The sequence below is a fragment of the Arvicanthis niloticus genome, chromosome 4, assembly GCF_011762505.2.
Source record: "Arvicanthis niloticus isolate mArvNil1 chromosome 4, mArvNil1.pat.X, whole genome shotgun sequence".
Lineage (NCBI taxonomy): Eukaryota > Metazoa > Chordata > Mammalia > Rodentia > Muridae > Arvicanthis > Arvicanthis niloticus.
In genome coordinates, this window is record NC_047661.1 from 1217183 (window position 1) to 1233574 (window position 16392).

General features: G+C 41.3%; 2 protein-coding genes across 2 annotated transcripts in view; one reads left to right on the forward strand and one right to left on the reverse strand.

Moving 5' to 3' along the window:
• Positions 1-3958, forward strand: part of Dnajc2 (DnaJ heat shock protein family (Hsp40) member C2) — a 30635-nt gene extending 26677 nt beyond the window's left edge. The window contains exons 14-17 of the mRNA XM_034499929.2: positions 732-832; positions 968-1075; positions 3335-3489; positions 3823-3958. Of these exons, the coding sequence (XP_034355820.1) occupies positions 732-832; positions 968-1075; positions 3335-3489; positions 3823-3897 (439 nt within the window). The 3' untranslated portion in view covers positions 3898-3958. The remainder of the gene's footprint in view (positions 1-731; positions 833-967; positions 1076-3334; positions 3490-3822) is intronic.
• Positions 3959-4084: 126 nt separating this feature from the next.
• Positions 4085-15318, reverse strand: Pmpcb (peptidase, mitochondrial processing subunit beta). Its single transcript, XM_034501211.2, has 13 exons — positions 15160-15318; positions 13434-13574; positions 13052-13138; positions 12355-12484; positions 10372-10570; positions 9852-9931; positions 7783-7895; positions 6877-7020; positions 5981-6141; positions 4728-4813; positions 4541-4629; positions 4345-4420; positions 4085-4254 (listed from the first exon to the last, which is right to left on the reverse strand). The coding sequence occupies exons 1-13, from the start codon at positions 15259-15261 to the stop codon at positions 4190-4192; spliced, it is 1473 nt and encodes a 490-aa protein (XP_034357102.1). The 5' UTR covers positions 15262-15318; the 3' UTR covers positions 4085-4189.
• Positions 15319-16392: the final 1074 nt, after the last annotated feature.

A 16392-nucleotide genomic window follows, 5' to 3' on the forward strand; every position in this document is an offset into this window, starting at 1 on the left:
AACTAGGTACATTCTGAACTTCTGCACCCACCCATGTAGCATCTCTCCTTATATACAGCAAGGTCCATCACACTTGTCAGAAAAGTGAACACTATGCAGCTTGGGCGTGAGCTGCTACTGTCGGCCTCTTGTGCTGTGCCTTGTAGTAGGGGCTGGAGTGTATGGTGTAGTTTCTCCTTTGCAGTCTTCCTTTTTCTTGATTTTTACCTCAATCCAGAGCTTATCTCAAAGGCTAGGATTCATACTTCAGCTATAGAGATCCAGACTCTCTCATTCTGTATGAGCAAATTGAGACTTGTTTCTAGAATGATCTTTCCTTTTCAAGGGTATGCTAAACCAGCAGTGCAAATACATAATTTTTAATCTTAATGTGGGCACAGTATCGCTCTTTTCAGACACATCAGAAGAGGAAATTGGATTCCATTATGGATGCTTGTGAGCCATCACGTGGTTGCTGGGAATTTAACTCAGGGCCTCTGGAAGAGCAGTCAGTGCTATCTCTACAGCCCCCAAATATGTTATTTCTACTGGGCTGAATTTAAATAAGATTTACAGGTGGTTGACCTGAACCTGTTAAGACAATGTAAACTGGTAACTACAGCATCACTAACTTAGAGCTCCTTCTTTAGTCTTAGAACCATAGATTGTAGCACTAACCTCTACAGTAAATGTGTGATAGTTTTTGTTTTACTTTGTTTTTCCTTATTAAACTTACATACTGGTTTCTCTAGATGGGAAGTCATTGCAAACTATATGAATATACATTCTTCTTCTGGCATCAAAAGAACTGCCAAAGATGTTATTGGTAAGGCTAAAAGCCTCCAAAAACTTGGTAAGTTAGTTTTGAGAAATCAGTTTGTTAGCTTGAATACATTTTTAAAATTAATTTTTAAAAAGTAATTTAAAGTAGTAAAGACTAGGTTAATATTTTAATATTTTGGTTTTTTGTTTGTTTTTAATTTCTCAGACCCTCATCAAAAAGATGACATTAACAAGAAGGCTTTTGATAAGTTTAAAAAAGAACATGGAGTAGCCTCTCAGGCTGACAGTGCGGCACCATCGGAACGATTCGAAGGTAAGTAAGTGTGTTACTACACACAGAGCTGATCAGGATTCCAGGCTACCCAAAGATGTAAAGCCTGGGGTCTGCCTGATTGGAAAGTGACATGTTAGCAATATCAAAGGGACAAAGCAAATACTTCTAACCTGATAACAGGTTTACTTAACTCCCCATTAGTTGGGAATAGCAGCTCTTCAAAGATTCCAATAGAGGAAGAACTGACTTTTCAGTGGATACTGCTAGCAGGTAATTTGAGGGCATATGAGCAAATAGCACTTCAATACAGCAAAGCTCATTTCCTGATTAAGAAGATGTACAGTACAACTGTCATGATGGCTCAGTGGGTAAAGGCATCAGATGGCACAGGGTTGTGTTCGTTTCTAAGGACAGCCCACTGCTAGTTCTCTGACCTCTACATGTATGTTTTTAAAGAAAAACATAACTGAATTATTTGAATACAGAAGTTATTATCTTGTATCTAAAATTTAGTCTCAAATGGTTCAGAATAATAGATGTCTCTATGTATAGAAAAGGAATAAGCAAATACTATAAAATGCTCATATTTGGGAAATCCAGAATATATAAGGGTTCTTTCCTGAAAATATTTTAAAATAAAAAGTTTAAAGCTGTTACGTAGCTATCATCTATGTTCTAGTTAATTGGATCAATCTGAACTGTTTCCACCAGCCTGCTAGGCAGTTTTTGTTTTTTTGTTTTGTTTTGTTTTGTTTTTTTAATTGTCAGTGTTAGGAAAAGTTTTCTCTGTAAAAAGTTAAGTTTCACTTAATGTATTTGTGAGCCTCCAATCCTTCGACTAGTTTTTCCAGAGCATAGTCCCCAAATGGTCTTGGAGTAACTGTGTTCTTACTCTGGCTTATTATCCACAGATTAAAGTGTTTGTGGGATGTTTTGCAGTGCTGGAGATGAGATGCGGGCATTGCGTATGTGAGGCAGGCACCGCATCGGTGACTTACAGTCCCAGCAACAGTCATTCTCAACAAACATGTCTTACAACATTGTTTTGCTTTATTTTTGCATTGTTTTGCTTTATTTTTGTCTTGTGACAAAAGTTTTTTTTTTTTTTTTTTTTTTTTGGTTTTTCGAGACAGGGTTTCTCTGTATAGCCTTGGCTGTCCTGGAACTGTGACAAAAGAATTAGAAAACAGAAAATAATGCATGTCATTTCCATCTTTGTCCCAAAGAAATGAATTAAAGCTGTGTTGCTAAGTAAAACCTTTGATGAGTAAGACGACATTGAACCTTCTAAGCTCTTCCCAGAACTTAAAAACCACCTTTAGAGTGGCTTGCTTTATTGTGCTTAAAATAAAGATACTTGTTCTCTGCCTTGTTTGGAGCAAGTATCCTTTTTTATTTCTTAGTTAAGAACCAGCAGTCACAAGCAGTGGTCAGACTCCTAGCAGTGTCTAGGTTAGGTGCTCCTCTCTTTTTCCTCTGTGGTCAGAGTAACCAGCCTGACTTTCAGTATTCAACACTCTCATCTCCCTTACACAAGTGCACTAATACTTAGTTTTGTTTTGTTTCCTGTTTAGTCAAATGCAAAGGGTTTATCTGAAAAATTAACTTAGTGGTTATTAAAGATAATGAATACTATCTCCATTTAAGAGCTTAGCAATTGCCATAGGACCCAACACTAACCTGACCTGAGTTTGTGTCACAAAAGCTTGACTTAGTTTCCCTAAACAATTCCTTCCAGAGTATAATAGATTGTTTCCCAGGGTCTTGAGCAAAAGGGTTTGTGCTTGTGACGTAGTTCTTTTCCTGATCCTAAGTAAGGACAATCAGAAATCTAGAGTGACCTTTTCTTCCCAGAGACAAAGACAGTGTGTCGCTGAGGTTCACCAGGGAACTTGTAGGCTCGAGTGATCCTCCTGCCTCAGTGTCCCGATTAGCTGGCATGATTATGTATGTGCCATCACCTTTGATTTTTAAATGACTTTTGTTTTTGAGTGTCCGACTTTGTAAATTTATATCTAATTAAAAAGTAAATCTAGAGAGAGGAGCACTGTGAGGCAGACCTCCTCTTAAACTGTGCTTTAGTTGAAATGTGAGAGGTGTACACACTAATGCTTGCATTCTTTTTCTTTCAAAAATAGAAATTCATCTATAAAAATATGTTTCTCACATTTAGAAATGAGTTGTGTTAACACATCCTGTATCACTTGATAGGGGAGATAGATGGGAACCACAAGATTCATTGAAGAAGATGCTTCAGGATCATTTTCTACCATTCAAACACATTTCTGTCTTAAACAGGTCCCTGCATAGATTCCACCCCTTGGACAACAGAAGAACAGAAACTTTTAGAACAGGCTTTGAAAACATACCCAGTAAATACTCCTGAAAGATGGGAAAAGATAGCCGAAGCCGTTCCTGGCAGGACGAAGAAGGACTGCATGAGACGATATAAGGTTGTGGGGTTAACAGACTCTCATTGGATCATGGTTTAGTTGGTGCTCTTGTGTCAACTGATTGGGTTGTAACAGTGCTGACTTTAATATCAGAATAGTTGTAGGCCAAGATTATTATAGGAAGTAAAACTAATCTTATCTCTGGCAGTTGTTGAGCTCAACTTTTTGTTGGTCTGCTGGACAAGATCTCATTATGTAGCCCAGGATGGCCTCAGCCTCACTCTCTCTCCTGAGCACTGATTAGAGGCATGCACCCCCCCATCACTCAGCTACGGTAGTGTTATGTGTGTCTGGTGACTGGATTCTGATTTCAACAGCCTTGTTTCCTCCTAGGAACTCGTGGAGATGGTGAAAGCAAAGAAAGCTGCTCAGGAGCAAGTGCTGAATGCAAGCAGAGCCAGGAAATGATGCAGGCAACCTTGGCTGTGTGTGCACTTTTATAATAAAACTGAAAATACTGTACAAATTCTCCCTTGGAATTCTAGTCATCATTTAAAAGTGTGCTGTTCCCAACACAAAGTTCAGTCATTACACCAGACAATCAGGGCTGTAGACTTGACCTCTGAAAGTACATATAACAGACTAACACAAAAAGTTCCAAATATATTTTTATTTTTTTATTTGAACACTGGCAGTTTTGAAAACTTCTGGATCTCTTAGTTTTATAAATATATATGTGCAGAATATTTGGCCACAAAAATTAGTCACGAATCCAGCGCATGTTACTACAAATCTGGTTAAAATCTGGTAAGCGCTCAATAGGACCTAAGGATTCAAAAGAAGACAGTGAAAACAGTTAGGACAGAATTCCAAGTCCTTAGCCAACTCTATGTGCGTGAGAAGAGCCAGGCTTACCAAGAGCAGCGATAGCTGGGCTTTTGTCATAAATGTACTTGGTGCACACTTCTCGAACCATTTCTGCATCCACAGCCTTCAATAGGGATGATACTATAGTCAGGACTTTTTGTAGTGAAAACCGATTCCACATATGTGACTTTTCTAAACTAAGTCAGGACTTGGGGAACCTCAGCCTTCATAAGTGACTACTTACATCAATTCTTGCTTCAAGCTCAGGGATGGGAATTCTCCTGTTATAGCATAGCATCTGCCTCCCGATGTCTTCACAGATTGGAGTTGAACCTGTTCAGAGAAGGACATCTAGTATCCAGACAGACGGGGCAGCTTCCTTCCCAGCAGGCCTGTCCTCCAAGCACCCACAGCCCTTCCTTGGCTCTCACCGTCCAGCTGCAGCAGCATGTTTGTTTTCAGAAGGTTTTTTGCACGTGCAACCTCACTCTCAGTGACATCTGTACACAGACGCATCCTAAAACATTGGAAAATGCTGATTAAATCCAACTTGCTGACCTAAAGAGCAAGATGGCATGTACTATACCACGACATACAAACAATTGTATTTCAATTCAGTGAAAAGCTCAAATTACTAATCTTTAAAGTACTAATTGTTTTTCCAAGTACCATTAACATCTCAAAAATTCTAACTGTTAGTTAGCAGGCACAGTAATTCAATGTAAAAACAGAATGACCACATTATGAAAGTAGTCTTGAAGCTTCAAATATTTGTCTGTGCCATCGGTAATGTATACTAAGAGAGAGGTGGGTCAGTAGGTCTCACCCCTTGGTTTCTCAAGACAAGTCAGCTGAATGTAACAGCCCTATATTTAGCTTAATGGTCAAATACAACCCAGTTAGATAAGAGACGTAAGGCCCTTGATAACAAAGGAAACAAATTTCTAGAAACCACTGCATGTTTTCTGCCTTGGCCTACTAACTAATCCTTTTGCTCAGTGGTTCTCAACCTGTGAGTTACATATCAGATATTTACAGTTCATAACAGTAAAATTACAGATATGAAGCAGTAACAAAGTAATTTTATGCTTGGGGTCACTATAACATGAGAAACTGTATCAAAGGGCCCCAGTGTTAAGAAGGCTGAGAGCCACTGCTTTTGGTTGTAAGTTTATATTCACTTCTCTAACCTGCCTTTCCAGGCCAAATTAATTTTTTTCTTTGTGAAGTACTGAGGATTCAAACCAGGGTTCTGGGCATGCTGAGCAAGTGGTCTACCACTGAACTATGTGCCTACTCCTCATGCTTTTACAAGCATTTTCCAAACTACTAGTTGGCTTATTTATGTTTTAGCATATAATCAGCTTCACATGAAATTTAGAAGAAATATTTGTTATTAAGTACTGTGCATCCAGCTGGGCAGTGGTGGCACACGCCTTTAATCCCAGCACTTGGGAGGCAGAGGGAGGTGGATTTGTGAGTTCAAGGCCAGCCTGGTCTACAGAGTGAGTTCCAGGACAGCCAGGGCTACACAGAGAAACCCTGTCTCGAAAAACCAAAAAAAAAAAAAAAAAAAAAAAAGAACTGTGCATCTTTAAAAGCTAAAGTTACCACCATTAGGAAACTGGCCTAAAATAATACATTCTAGGTAAGATTTTTTAACTACTTAAGAGCTTTTTCTCACCATTCTTTTTGTACAACGTGCAGCATGTCAGCAACTGTGGCTTGTTCACAAACCATATAGAGTCCCCACAATCCTGTGTCTGTGTACGAAGTGTTGAAGGACTGGAAGCTGTGGCAGAGATTGCCATGACAAGTGAGCTGGGCCAGCTTGCTAGATAAATTCTGAAAAGGAAAACAATCCAACTGGGTTTGTGAACTGGGCACATGGATCCAAATCCTCACAAAGAAGTGAGCTCTATAGCTTACTAGTGAGTGCTAACCCTGGGTTAACAGCTTCTGGGTTTGTTTTTAGAGACAGACTGTTCCACCTGGGTATCCAACCCATATGCAATCACCAAAGGTAGAAGCTGATGTGGATGTCAGGAAGTGCATGCTGACAGGAGCCTGATAAAGCTGTCTCCTTAGAGGTCTGCCAGAGTCTGACATATCCAGAGGCAGATGCTCACAACTAACTATTGAACTGATCAAGGGGTTCCCAGTGGACGGGTTAGAGAGAAGACTGAGGAGCTGAACGGGCTTGTGGCCCCATGGGGAGAGCAACAATACTAACCAACCAGAGCTCCCCAGGGTCTAAACTAGCAGCCTGGGAGCCCATAGGGAGGGACCCATGGCTCCAGCTGTATATGTAGGGGAGGATGGCCATGTTGGGCCTAGGTGGGAGAGGAGATCCTTGGTCCCATGAAGGCTGGATGCCCCAGGTGGGAGTGGGCGGGTGGGTGGGGGAACATCCTTATAAAAGCAGGAGGAGGGGGGATGGGATAGGAGGTTCCTGGGTGAGGGGCAAATGAGGAAAGGGGATCACATTTGAAATGTAAATAAAATATCCAATAAAAAAAAAATTTACATTTAGACAATTTTCATTATTTACCATGAAAAGTTACTTCAAAAGCCACTTACCATTCCTCCTCCAAAAGAGCGATCCCAGTTGCCTATCAGTGTGTTTGCAACCATGAGACAGATCGTGTCTGGGTGTGCCCAACCGACTGCTTCAATAGCTATTGCAAGGTGCGCCAACGGCATCTTGTCATCCCTCACCCGAATCTGTAAGAATAAGCAAAACAGCTAGTTACGTAAGAATGGTCCTACAGAATACTTGGATAATCGAGAAAGAAAAATGTGTAAGTCTTATTAATTGCAATGTTAAAATGGTCACTGTGACTCTTAACTATCAGGCAGTACTACACTGTGTGGTTCAGACGATTTTTATGAGTTACAGAATAAGTTTCTTTCATTGGACCATCTTGTTTAAAATTCTACCTGGTCAAAAAGAGTTCCCTTATTTTACTAATATCTTATATGGTTTTATTAATTCAAATTTAAATCTGTACTTGGTGAAATAAATATGTGTAGCTGCCAACATCAGACCTCATCCCACAAATTACTATAAACATCATAATATGGCAAACTAGGCCTAATATATAAAACTAGCTAAGAAGTAGATTCGCTGCAAGCTTTGGCTCTAATAGCAATCCCCACAACTATACCTGTAGAGCAGCAGTGAAGCCGAGAACATACCCAATTCAAAAGCAAAAACCCAGCCTTCTTAGTTATAAGGTAGCCCTTATACCCACCACATTATAAATTTGCATTGTACAAAAGAGGATGTCAGACTCAATGCAATGGAGTCACAGGTGGCTGCAAGCTGCCCAATAGGGATGGCAGGAACCCAACTCTGGTCCTCTGTGAGTGCAGCAATCTCTCAGACTGTTGAGCCATGTCTTCAGCCCCTTTATACTCAGTGTTAAGTATAACCTAAGACTTACAAAGGCCAATTTCTGATTTCTAACTTAGAGCTTATCCTACCTCACTTCCAGTGAATTTGCAGGGAGGCAGAGCTGGTATATCTCCTTTGTGTGCACACAAAGAGTCACCAAAATGAAACTTTGCTAACTCCAACAGTTCATTATGGCAAACACCTAAAGTGAGAGAAAACATTTTCTTACATATCTAACAGCAACACAATCAACTCAAGTCAACCAACTGCAGTAGCATGCACTACAGTAAATCTGACAAGGAGTACTGTGATGCTCTTCACGCACGCACACAGCAAGACCTTCCCTTCTCTAAGCCATTGAAAGCAGCTGGGCTGCACAGCCTCCCTCTGAGCAGCTGATGCTCACCCATATACGAATGTATTCGGAAATAAAGACAGAGCTTGACACCTCCACTTTCTTTTTTGAAATCTGCGGGAAATGTTTTTATTGTCTTAGTAACTTTTCTAGGCTTGTAGGACAAATATCAGGCCAAAAAGTTCCAAGCCAGTTCAAAATTGTGTTTGATCACATTTTTAAAAAATTCTGAGTCTCACTCAGAAGACCCTGTTTCTATAGAAAATCATGTTAAGTGATAAAAGTTCAGTGTGAATCCTGGAAAAAGTCATTTCATAAGTTACCTGTTAAGTGGGAAAGAATGAAAACATGGCTCCGTTTTTAAAAGTCATAAACAGATATGCTTCGTTCTTGAGTTTTGCCATCAAAACTCTAGAACCAAAACAACTCTATACATTGTGAAAACATTTCTATTTTCCCATGTGCTCATGACTTGACATTCAAACCTCAGAAGAATCACTAAGATCCTGCATTCCTTATCCAAAACATGGGACCCAAACACATCCCATCAGTGAAAAGTCTACACAAGCTTAACATTTATCATTCATCTAGAACATCAACTTAAAAGTCTAGTCATTTGTATTTATGTATTTGAGGCAGGTCTAGCTACATAGCCAAGGCTATCCTTGATCTTATAATCCTATTGCCTTAGCTTCCAGAGTTCTGGAATTTTAAGTATGTGCCTAGCCTGGCTTATGCAAATGTTTAAAAATATTACCATTAAGATTTATTTAAATGGGGACTGGACAGCTGAGTCAGAGGTTAAGGGCACTGGCTGCTCTTCCTGAGGACCCAAGGTCTGTTCCCAGCACCCACATGGCATCTCACAACCATCTATAACTCCAGACCCAGGTGATCCCACTGCCCAATCTAAAATGCAGTGACCTATAATTTTTTAAAAGAAGCGAAGATGAAAACACATATTTGCAGCTATACTCCCTGATGGTTAAGGACTAAATGGGACCTGAGACAAGAAATCAGAAAGGGTCAAGAGAGACTTAAACTGGCCTACTGATGTAAACACCAATCTTTATAAGCTACAACCTCTATAAATCATCAGGTATGGTGGCTTCAGTTGTACTAGCACTCAGAAGACTGAGGTAGGAGGATGGCTACAAGTTCAAGGTCAGCCTGGGTTATATAACAAAACTATTTCAAAACAACAAAAAATGTATAAGCCAATAAGACAAATGCTAATAATAATATAGGACACACCATTAACTTCAGCAATGTCCAAATGAACCTATGGACCAAATAAAATACGCTGTTAAAAATGGCAGTGAGGCCCAACTACAGGGCAGTCCCTAGTGTCTAAGACAGGTACCTAGTCTCGAGTTAATTTTCTTACAGTCACAGACTTCACATGCCCCTACGTAAATCTATGCCACTTACATGTTTAGATTTGCATCACACATTTTCACAGCTCCCTCTGTACTTCCCTGTGTGGTACTAATTGTTCCTGAATGCATGGCTGAGCACATGAATGGATGGATATACCCTCTCCAGGCTTGACCATGGATGAAGCTGTTTTTCAACTAAAGAGCTCAAGACTCTATACAACACTGTCCCCCAAGTTAACTGTCTCCAGCTTGGTCGTTAGCATTAGTCCTCTAAGTAAATCCCCTGTGTGGACATTTACATCCTGAATGGACCATTAAGTTTTTCTGTAAATGAAACCTACAAGGTAGTCTAGTTCCATTGTTCCATATTTTTCTAATACACAACTTCAAATACTTTCAGGATGTGTGCTGAAACATAACTGACCTCCAGCAGCAGCCAGCACGATTCTCGGTCCCTTATAGTGTGTGGTTATGTAATCCACTAAGTCCTTACGATTTATAGATCTGTAAACAGAATAAGGAATAAGATTTACTTATTTCATTTGATTTTACAGACAGGGTCTCATTCCGTAGCCCAGGCTGACCTAGAACTCACAGCAATCTTCCTGCCTCACAGGCCACCACACCTACAAGTAAAGCAAATATGAAGCACAGATGTTCACACTGTATGTGAAATATAGAGAGCTTACCTTAAAGGTATTCTAGTGCTGAAAGCAGTCACAAATAGAGGTTACAAGTAGCAAAAGTTCTGCCCTTTATATCATGAAAGACATATGCACCAACATTTCTTGTTTCATTCCCAAGTTTCTAAGCACAGCTAACCACAATTTGAAATTATCAGGGTGAGAGTTATCAGTGAAAATGTGTGTTCTGAAACATATACTTTTTTGGTTTGTATATGTCATAAGTTTTGTGCAAAATCTTCCTATGGGAAATATACCTACTTGATATTTTCAGTTGGTCCCAGAATGGTCCGTCCAAGTGCAGTGTTTTGATAGGCCGTGGCATGAAGATAATCAAAAACAACTTCCTGCAAGTTGGTTTCAACTTCCTGCATCTCTCTAAGGATGACTCCACGCTCACGTTCAATCTCTGCTTCTCCCAATGTGCTGTTCTGAATTATGTCAGCAAGAATTTCTACAGCTGATTGAAAAAAAAAAAAGAAAGAAAACAAGCATTAAAATCTTTTAAACCCACATCAAAACCATGACACTAACCATCATTCAATACTGAACATATTTAACTTAATTAGCACACTAAAATAAATATAAAATTGAAACCCTGTTGTACAAAAGAACTTGAAGAAAAACCTAAACACGATCACTTTATAATTGGGCTGTTAATACAGATGGTTCTAAATAAAAAGTATGAAATAGTCAGGTGGTGATGGTATACTTTTAACCCCAGCACTCAGGAAGTAGAGCAGGCAAATCTCCAACTTTAAGGCCAGCCTAGTCTTCAGAGGGAATTCCAGGACAGCCAGATACATACATAGGTATAAACACTTCTACCCATTTTCACATAGCAATGAAGCTCAACGTAACACAGAAAAGAATCACTATACCCAAATTATGCCTTCAGGAGATGTGTCTGCTCCATCCCTAACGAGGTAAAAAGCCAAAGGTGAAGTATATTTTATGGGAAAAATCTCCAAGAAAGATAAGGCTAATTGACCTCATTCCAATAGCAACATAAATGTATTAGAGGTAAGATAAACACAGAAGCCTTGGTCTCCTTGCTCTGAGCTAATATAATTTCTCTCCCTTGTTTCAGTTCCCTTCACAGGGCCTTGTCTGAGCCAACTCACTTCAAATACCAAGAACAGGATAAAACAGGCTGTTGGAGAAAGCTCATAGTGAAATGACTGTGAAACAGGAAAATTACCAATTTCATTTTTTTTTTATCACCATCAATAAAACCCAGACGGGAAAATCATAACCCAAGAGAGGAAGTGAAGAAGAGCTGTGGATGTCTGGGGCCAGGATCCCTTTGCAAGACTTTGGTTTATGTGGGACTAGTAGTCTTGGCTGAAAATTCCTAAAGTGCCATTTGTTTAAAACAAATGTTTTTTCTGAATGTTTATTCCATTCTCTATGTTGGTAGAACAGTTAATATATGCCACTGAGGCTGTCCAATATTCTTAGGTCAAGAAGGGATGAGCATAAAAATCTGGCCGTAATCTAGAGCCAGGAGCACCTATAATCTCATGCTAGCCAGGGACATGACACTTGCTGGCCAGTATACAGATAAATCTGGATGAGCCAGGTTCTGTGAGACATATGGCTCAAAAACTAATGCGGAGAGCAACTGGTGTCAATCACTGCCTACATATGACACAAGGAGTCTTTGTGTGGATTACCTACCACTCATGAGATGAAATTGACAAAACCCTACAGTAACTAAAATTTTAGAGCAATACAATTGATTACAACTCTGCAGCCATAAAGTTAATAATTTCACTAACTTTGCAATACTATTTCATTTTTAATTCTTCCACTGGAAAAATGTTTTCTGTAATATACTGAAGATACTATGCAAATTGCTCTGCTATCTTGTCAACACAATTATTTTATTTTTATAAAACAAAATTTTCTATTTTGCAAATATAATCATTAATAAGTAAATAATATAAGTAAACATTTGTTAATTTTTCTCAGGACTAAAAGTTTTGCATCAAGGAATAAAAGTGATTAAGACTGTGGAAGAACTATGTTTAAATCAGGTATAAGAATCCTTTTAGTACAAGTCTTTGATCTGTATTTGGAGGAACACTAAGAACAGGCATCTCTCTGGTTTTTTGTTATGGCTGCTGTTGTTTTGCTTTTTACATTTCTATCAGTTTTACAATAGATATACAAAACCCATAGTGCTAAATTATGTATGAACCTTTATGAAAATAATTTTTTCCACAGTACAGATAGCAATACCTCTTGGCAAATCTTTTGAGAACGCTTTGGCATAGTAGACAGTCTGTTCTCTGGAGGTATAGGCATTAAGATGAGCACCCATGTTCTCAATCTCAAGTTCAAGGTCTAACTGGGACCTCTTTTTGGTGCCCTTGAAATAAAGGAGGAAGCACAGTTAGGGTACTTTCCTTTTACCCTTCATCTCTTCTAAAGACACCAGATAATAAATACACTGCACAGAAGCCAGTGTTGGTCATACAAGGACAAGTTTGTAAAGTACATTAGGTTTCACAAAATACCCATTAAAAATGGCTTTTGAGCCGGGCAGTGGTGGCGCACACCTTTAATCCCAGCGCTCAGGAAGCAGAGGCAGGCGGATTTCTGATTTCCAGGCCAGCCTGGTCTACCGAGTGAGTTCCAGGACAGCCAGGGCTACACAGAGGATCCCTGTCTCAAAAAAACCAAAAAACAAAACAAACAAACAAAAAAAAACCAACCCCCCCCCAAAAAAAAAGGCTTTTGTATTCCTATATCCCAAGAGAGAACCCTTCCTTCAATGTCAGAAAGTAATTACCATGAATTACTTCAAATGCAATACTGGAGGCATAAAAACAGCGTGCGGCATGTTACTGAAAAAGCTCCTGTCTATAAAATCCAGTATTTATGCTGCTGAGGTCCCGTAACAGAGGACGCGTGGGAGCCAAGTCCCACAACTTGCCTTGAAAGCCATGTGCTCCAGAAAGTGAGCGGTGCCGTTGTTCTTCTCATTCTCATACCGACTTCCAGCATCTATCCACAGCCCAACCTGAAGGAAATCCAAACAAACCAGGCAAACTCCTGCATCTGGAGAAATGGCTCAGCAGTTAACAGCATTAACTGTTCTTACAAAGGACCCGAGTTGGGCAAGCACCATGTTACGCAGCTCACAACCACCTATAACTGAAGCTCCGCACTATTTGAGACGGTCTTCCGCCCTAATAAAGTTTCAGAGAAACTTGCCAAGGCCAAGTAATCAACAAACCACCGGCCAACTAAAGAACCGCAGTTGTGTCTGCTCCTCCCAAACACGGCGCCAACTGCAGGCTGCAGCGCTCACTTACTGTGCATGTTGAGAGCCCAGAGTTTTCAGAAGCTACTCTGAGTCCATTTTCCAAACATGTTACTTGTGTCTCTGGAACATTCAGAACAACTTGTGGAGCAGCCTGTGTACTTCTTAGTCGGTACCCTCCAAAATACAATGGCTGATGGGCAGAGGAGGAGGAAAAGAGATGTCAACCCAAAACAAAAACCTCAAATAGACTCATTCCAAAAAACACTTTCCTAGACTGGGGCAGGGGGAAGGGGGTCGTAATTTTTGTGTGTGTGTGTGCGTGCTCGTGCGTGTGCATGTGTGTTTGGCAGAAAGCATGGAGAATGAGGCCCCAGTTCTGGACAAAACTCTTTCCTCAACTTTGGTTCCACTGGGCTCTAGCACTAGCCTAGTGTGATGGTTTGTACATGCTTGGTCCAGGGAGTGGCACTACTAGAAAGAAGGTGTGGCCTTGTTGGAGTAGGTGTGTCACTGTGGGTGTGGGCTTTAAGAACCTCATCCTAGCTGCCTGGAAGCCAGTCTTCCACTAGCAGCCTTCAGATGAAGATGTAGAACTCTCAGCTCCTCCTGCACCATGCCTGCCTGGAGACTGCCATGTTCCTGCCTTGATGATACTGGACTGAACCTCTGAACCTGTGAGCCAGCCCCTATTAAATGTTGTCCTTATCAGAGTTGCCTTGGTCATGTTGTCTGTTCACAGCAGTAAACCCTAGCTAAGACCCCTAGGGAATGTTCTTCAGGCATCTGGTCTCTCACACAAGCAACACTACTGAGAACATGCCTTTCTCCCCAGGAACAGGAGCAGTCACCACCATTACCCTGCAACAAACACACCGGATTCAAGGACCTCTTTCATATTCCCTAAGGAAAAAAGTCAAGAAACTGAAATAAAAGTATAAAAGTAACTATGCAGCAGTGAGACAGGATGCTACTGTTAACAAAGGACAAGTGTGGGCAGAGACAGACAGAAACAAAACAGATGCTCCAAGTCCACTCTGGCCCACTGGTCTGGCTGCAGACGCTTCACCTTTTAGCAGCTTTTTCTTTTTCATGTTGAAATGAGAAAAACATATTTGCTAATCCCTGACCCCAAAACCTGAGATTGACCTAGCCACCAGGTATGTCTGGTACTGTGGTGGTGTGAATAGGAATGGCCCCACAGGCCCATAGATTTGAACACTTGGTCATCAGGGAGAGGCACTACTAGAAGGTTGGAGGGAGTATGTCACTGGATAAGTTATGGGGTTAAAAATGCTCAAGCCAGGCTCACTGTCAGTCTGGCTGGCTGGCTGGCACTATCTCTAGCCAACCCAGATGTAGAACTCTTGGCTCCTTCTCCACCAAGCCCGGCTAAGTGCTTCCTGCATGATGATGACGGACTAGACCTCTGAACTGGAAGCCAACCCCAGTGAATGTGTTTTCCTTTATAAGAGTTGCCATGGTCATGGTGTTTCATCAGAACCATACAAACGAAACTTCTACTAACCTGCACTGTCCTGCTTCTCTACCCAAAGGCTTTCTGCTCCCGGATCAAACACTGTACCATGACACTGACCTCCAATTTACAAGCACTACGTTTTGGGGGATCCACGGGTCCTTTTCCTAACTCCGGCAGGTCACGTGGGAGGGGGAGCAGCCGCCCCTCCCCCTCTGCGGCCCGGCCGCCGGCGCACAGGGGTAGGAGGCCCGGCCCAGAGCGCACCGGGAGCCGCTGGGCAGGGCAGAGTGAGGCTCACCTGAGCAGCGGCGCCGCGAAGGGGAAGCCTTCGTGTAAATCCCCACAGACGCCGCCCGGCCACTGGCAACAGGGTCCGGGATACAGCCGCCGCCGTCGCCATCTCTACTGTAGATAAGGTAGACGGGTACTTCCGGGTCGTGACTCCAGGCCTCAGAACAGGAGGTTGGCTTCACCTGGTGGCGGCAATCGGAATTGCAGCCTTTGAAATTCCTTTGCGTCTGAGTCTGGGTTTCCTACCCTAGTCCCTTCACCCCTTGACTCCCTCCCCAATTCACTTCAAATAATCAGGTCTGTAGAAACTATGTGCACGGCACACAATGGACAAAGTGAAAGGAACCTGTATCCCCAGACGGTTGGAATTAATCGGAAAGAGCCAGTACGGGAGGGACAGACATATCTGTTCATTGTTGTTCTAATGTTTGTAGCTTTGCTTACTCCATTCCATAGGCGAGATTCTTTGGCGAGATTGCTACTGAAAGACAGACGCTTTACAAACCTAATCTTACATTCCGTTACCACGATTTAATGTTGTTTGCCTTAGGGCTCTGCCTAAATAAACTGCTTTTTCACGTTCCTGGGTGCCTCTTTATCCACGAACACTTTAATGAAACTAAACCTTGTTAAACAGACACCTCCATCATTTGTCCCAGGGTTTGAGTCTTAACAGAAATAGCAAGCACTTTTTTTAAATTAAAATTTTTAATTTAATGTATTATTATGGGGAGGGGATGGGACGTGCCACTGAAAGCTTTAGAGGTCAGAAGACATCTTTATGCTATCAGTTGCCTCTTCTGCCTTTACATGAGTTCTGGGGATGGAACTCAGGTGGGCAGGCTTGCCCTGCAAGTGACTACCTGCTGAGCTTTCTTGAAGGCCCCTATTCTAATTTTACAGTGGGGCCTGAGGCATTGGCTGCCTGTTTCACACTAAAGAGTATACTCTGTAACTCTAGAAGTTGGACTTCGGTCTAACTTGTCCCTTTGTGTCCTTTTCCACCCGACAACCTGTCTTACCCACCCAGGCTCTTCTCTTAACTATTCACCACTAGAAGTGAAAATCCCTTGGGCACCTCAATGTTACTTTGTACAAAATAGAATTCCTGCCTTGCCCCTACATCTCTCCCCATAGCTGTGGTCACATGTAATCACACGTCCCTCCATCCCAAAAACTCCATGTCATATTCAGAGGCCTCTGTGATCTCTTGCTATTTTACTGTTAGCCATTCTGAATC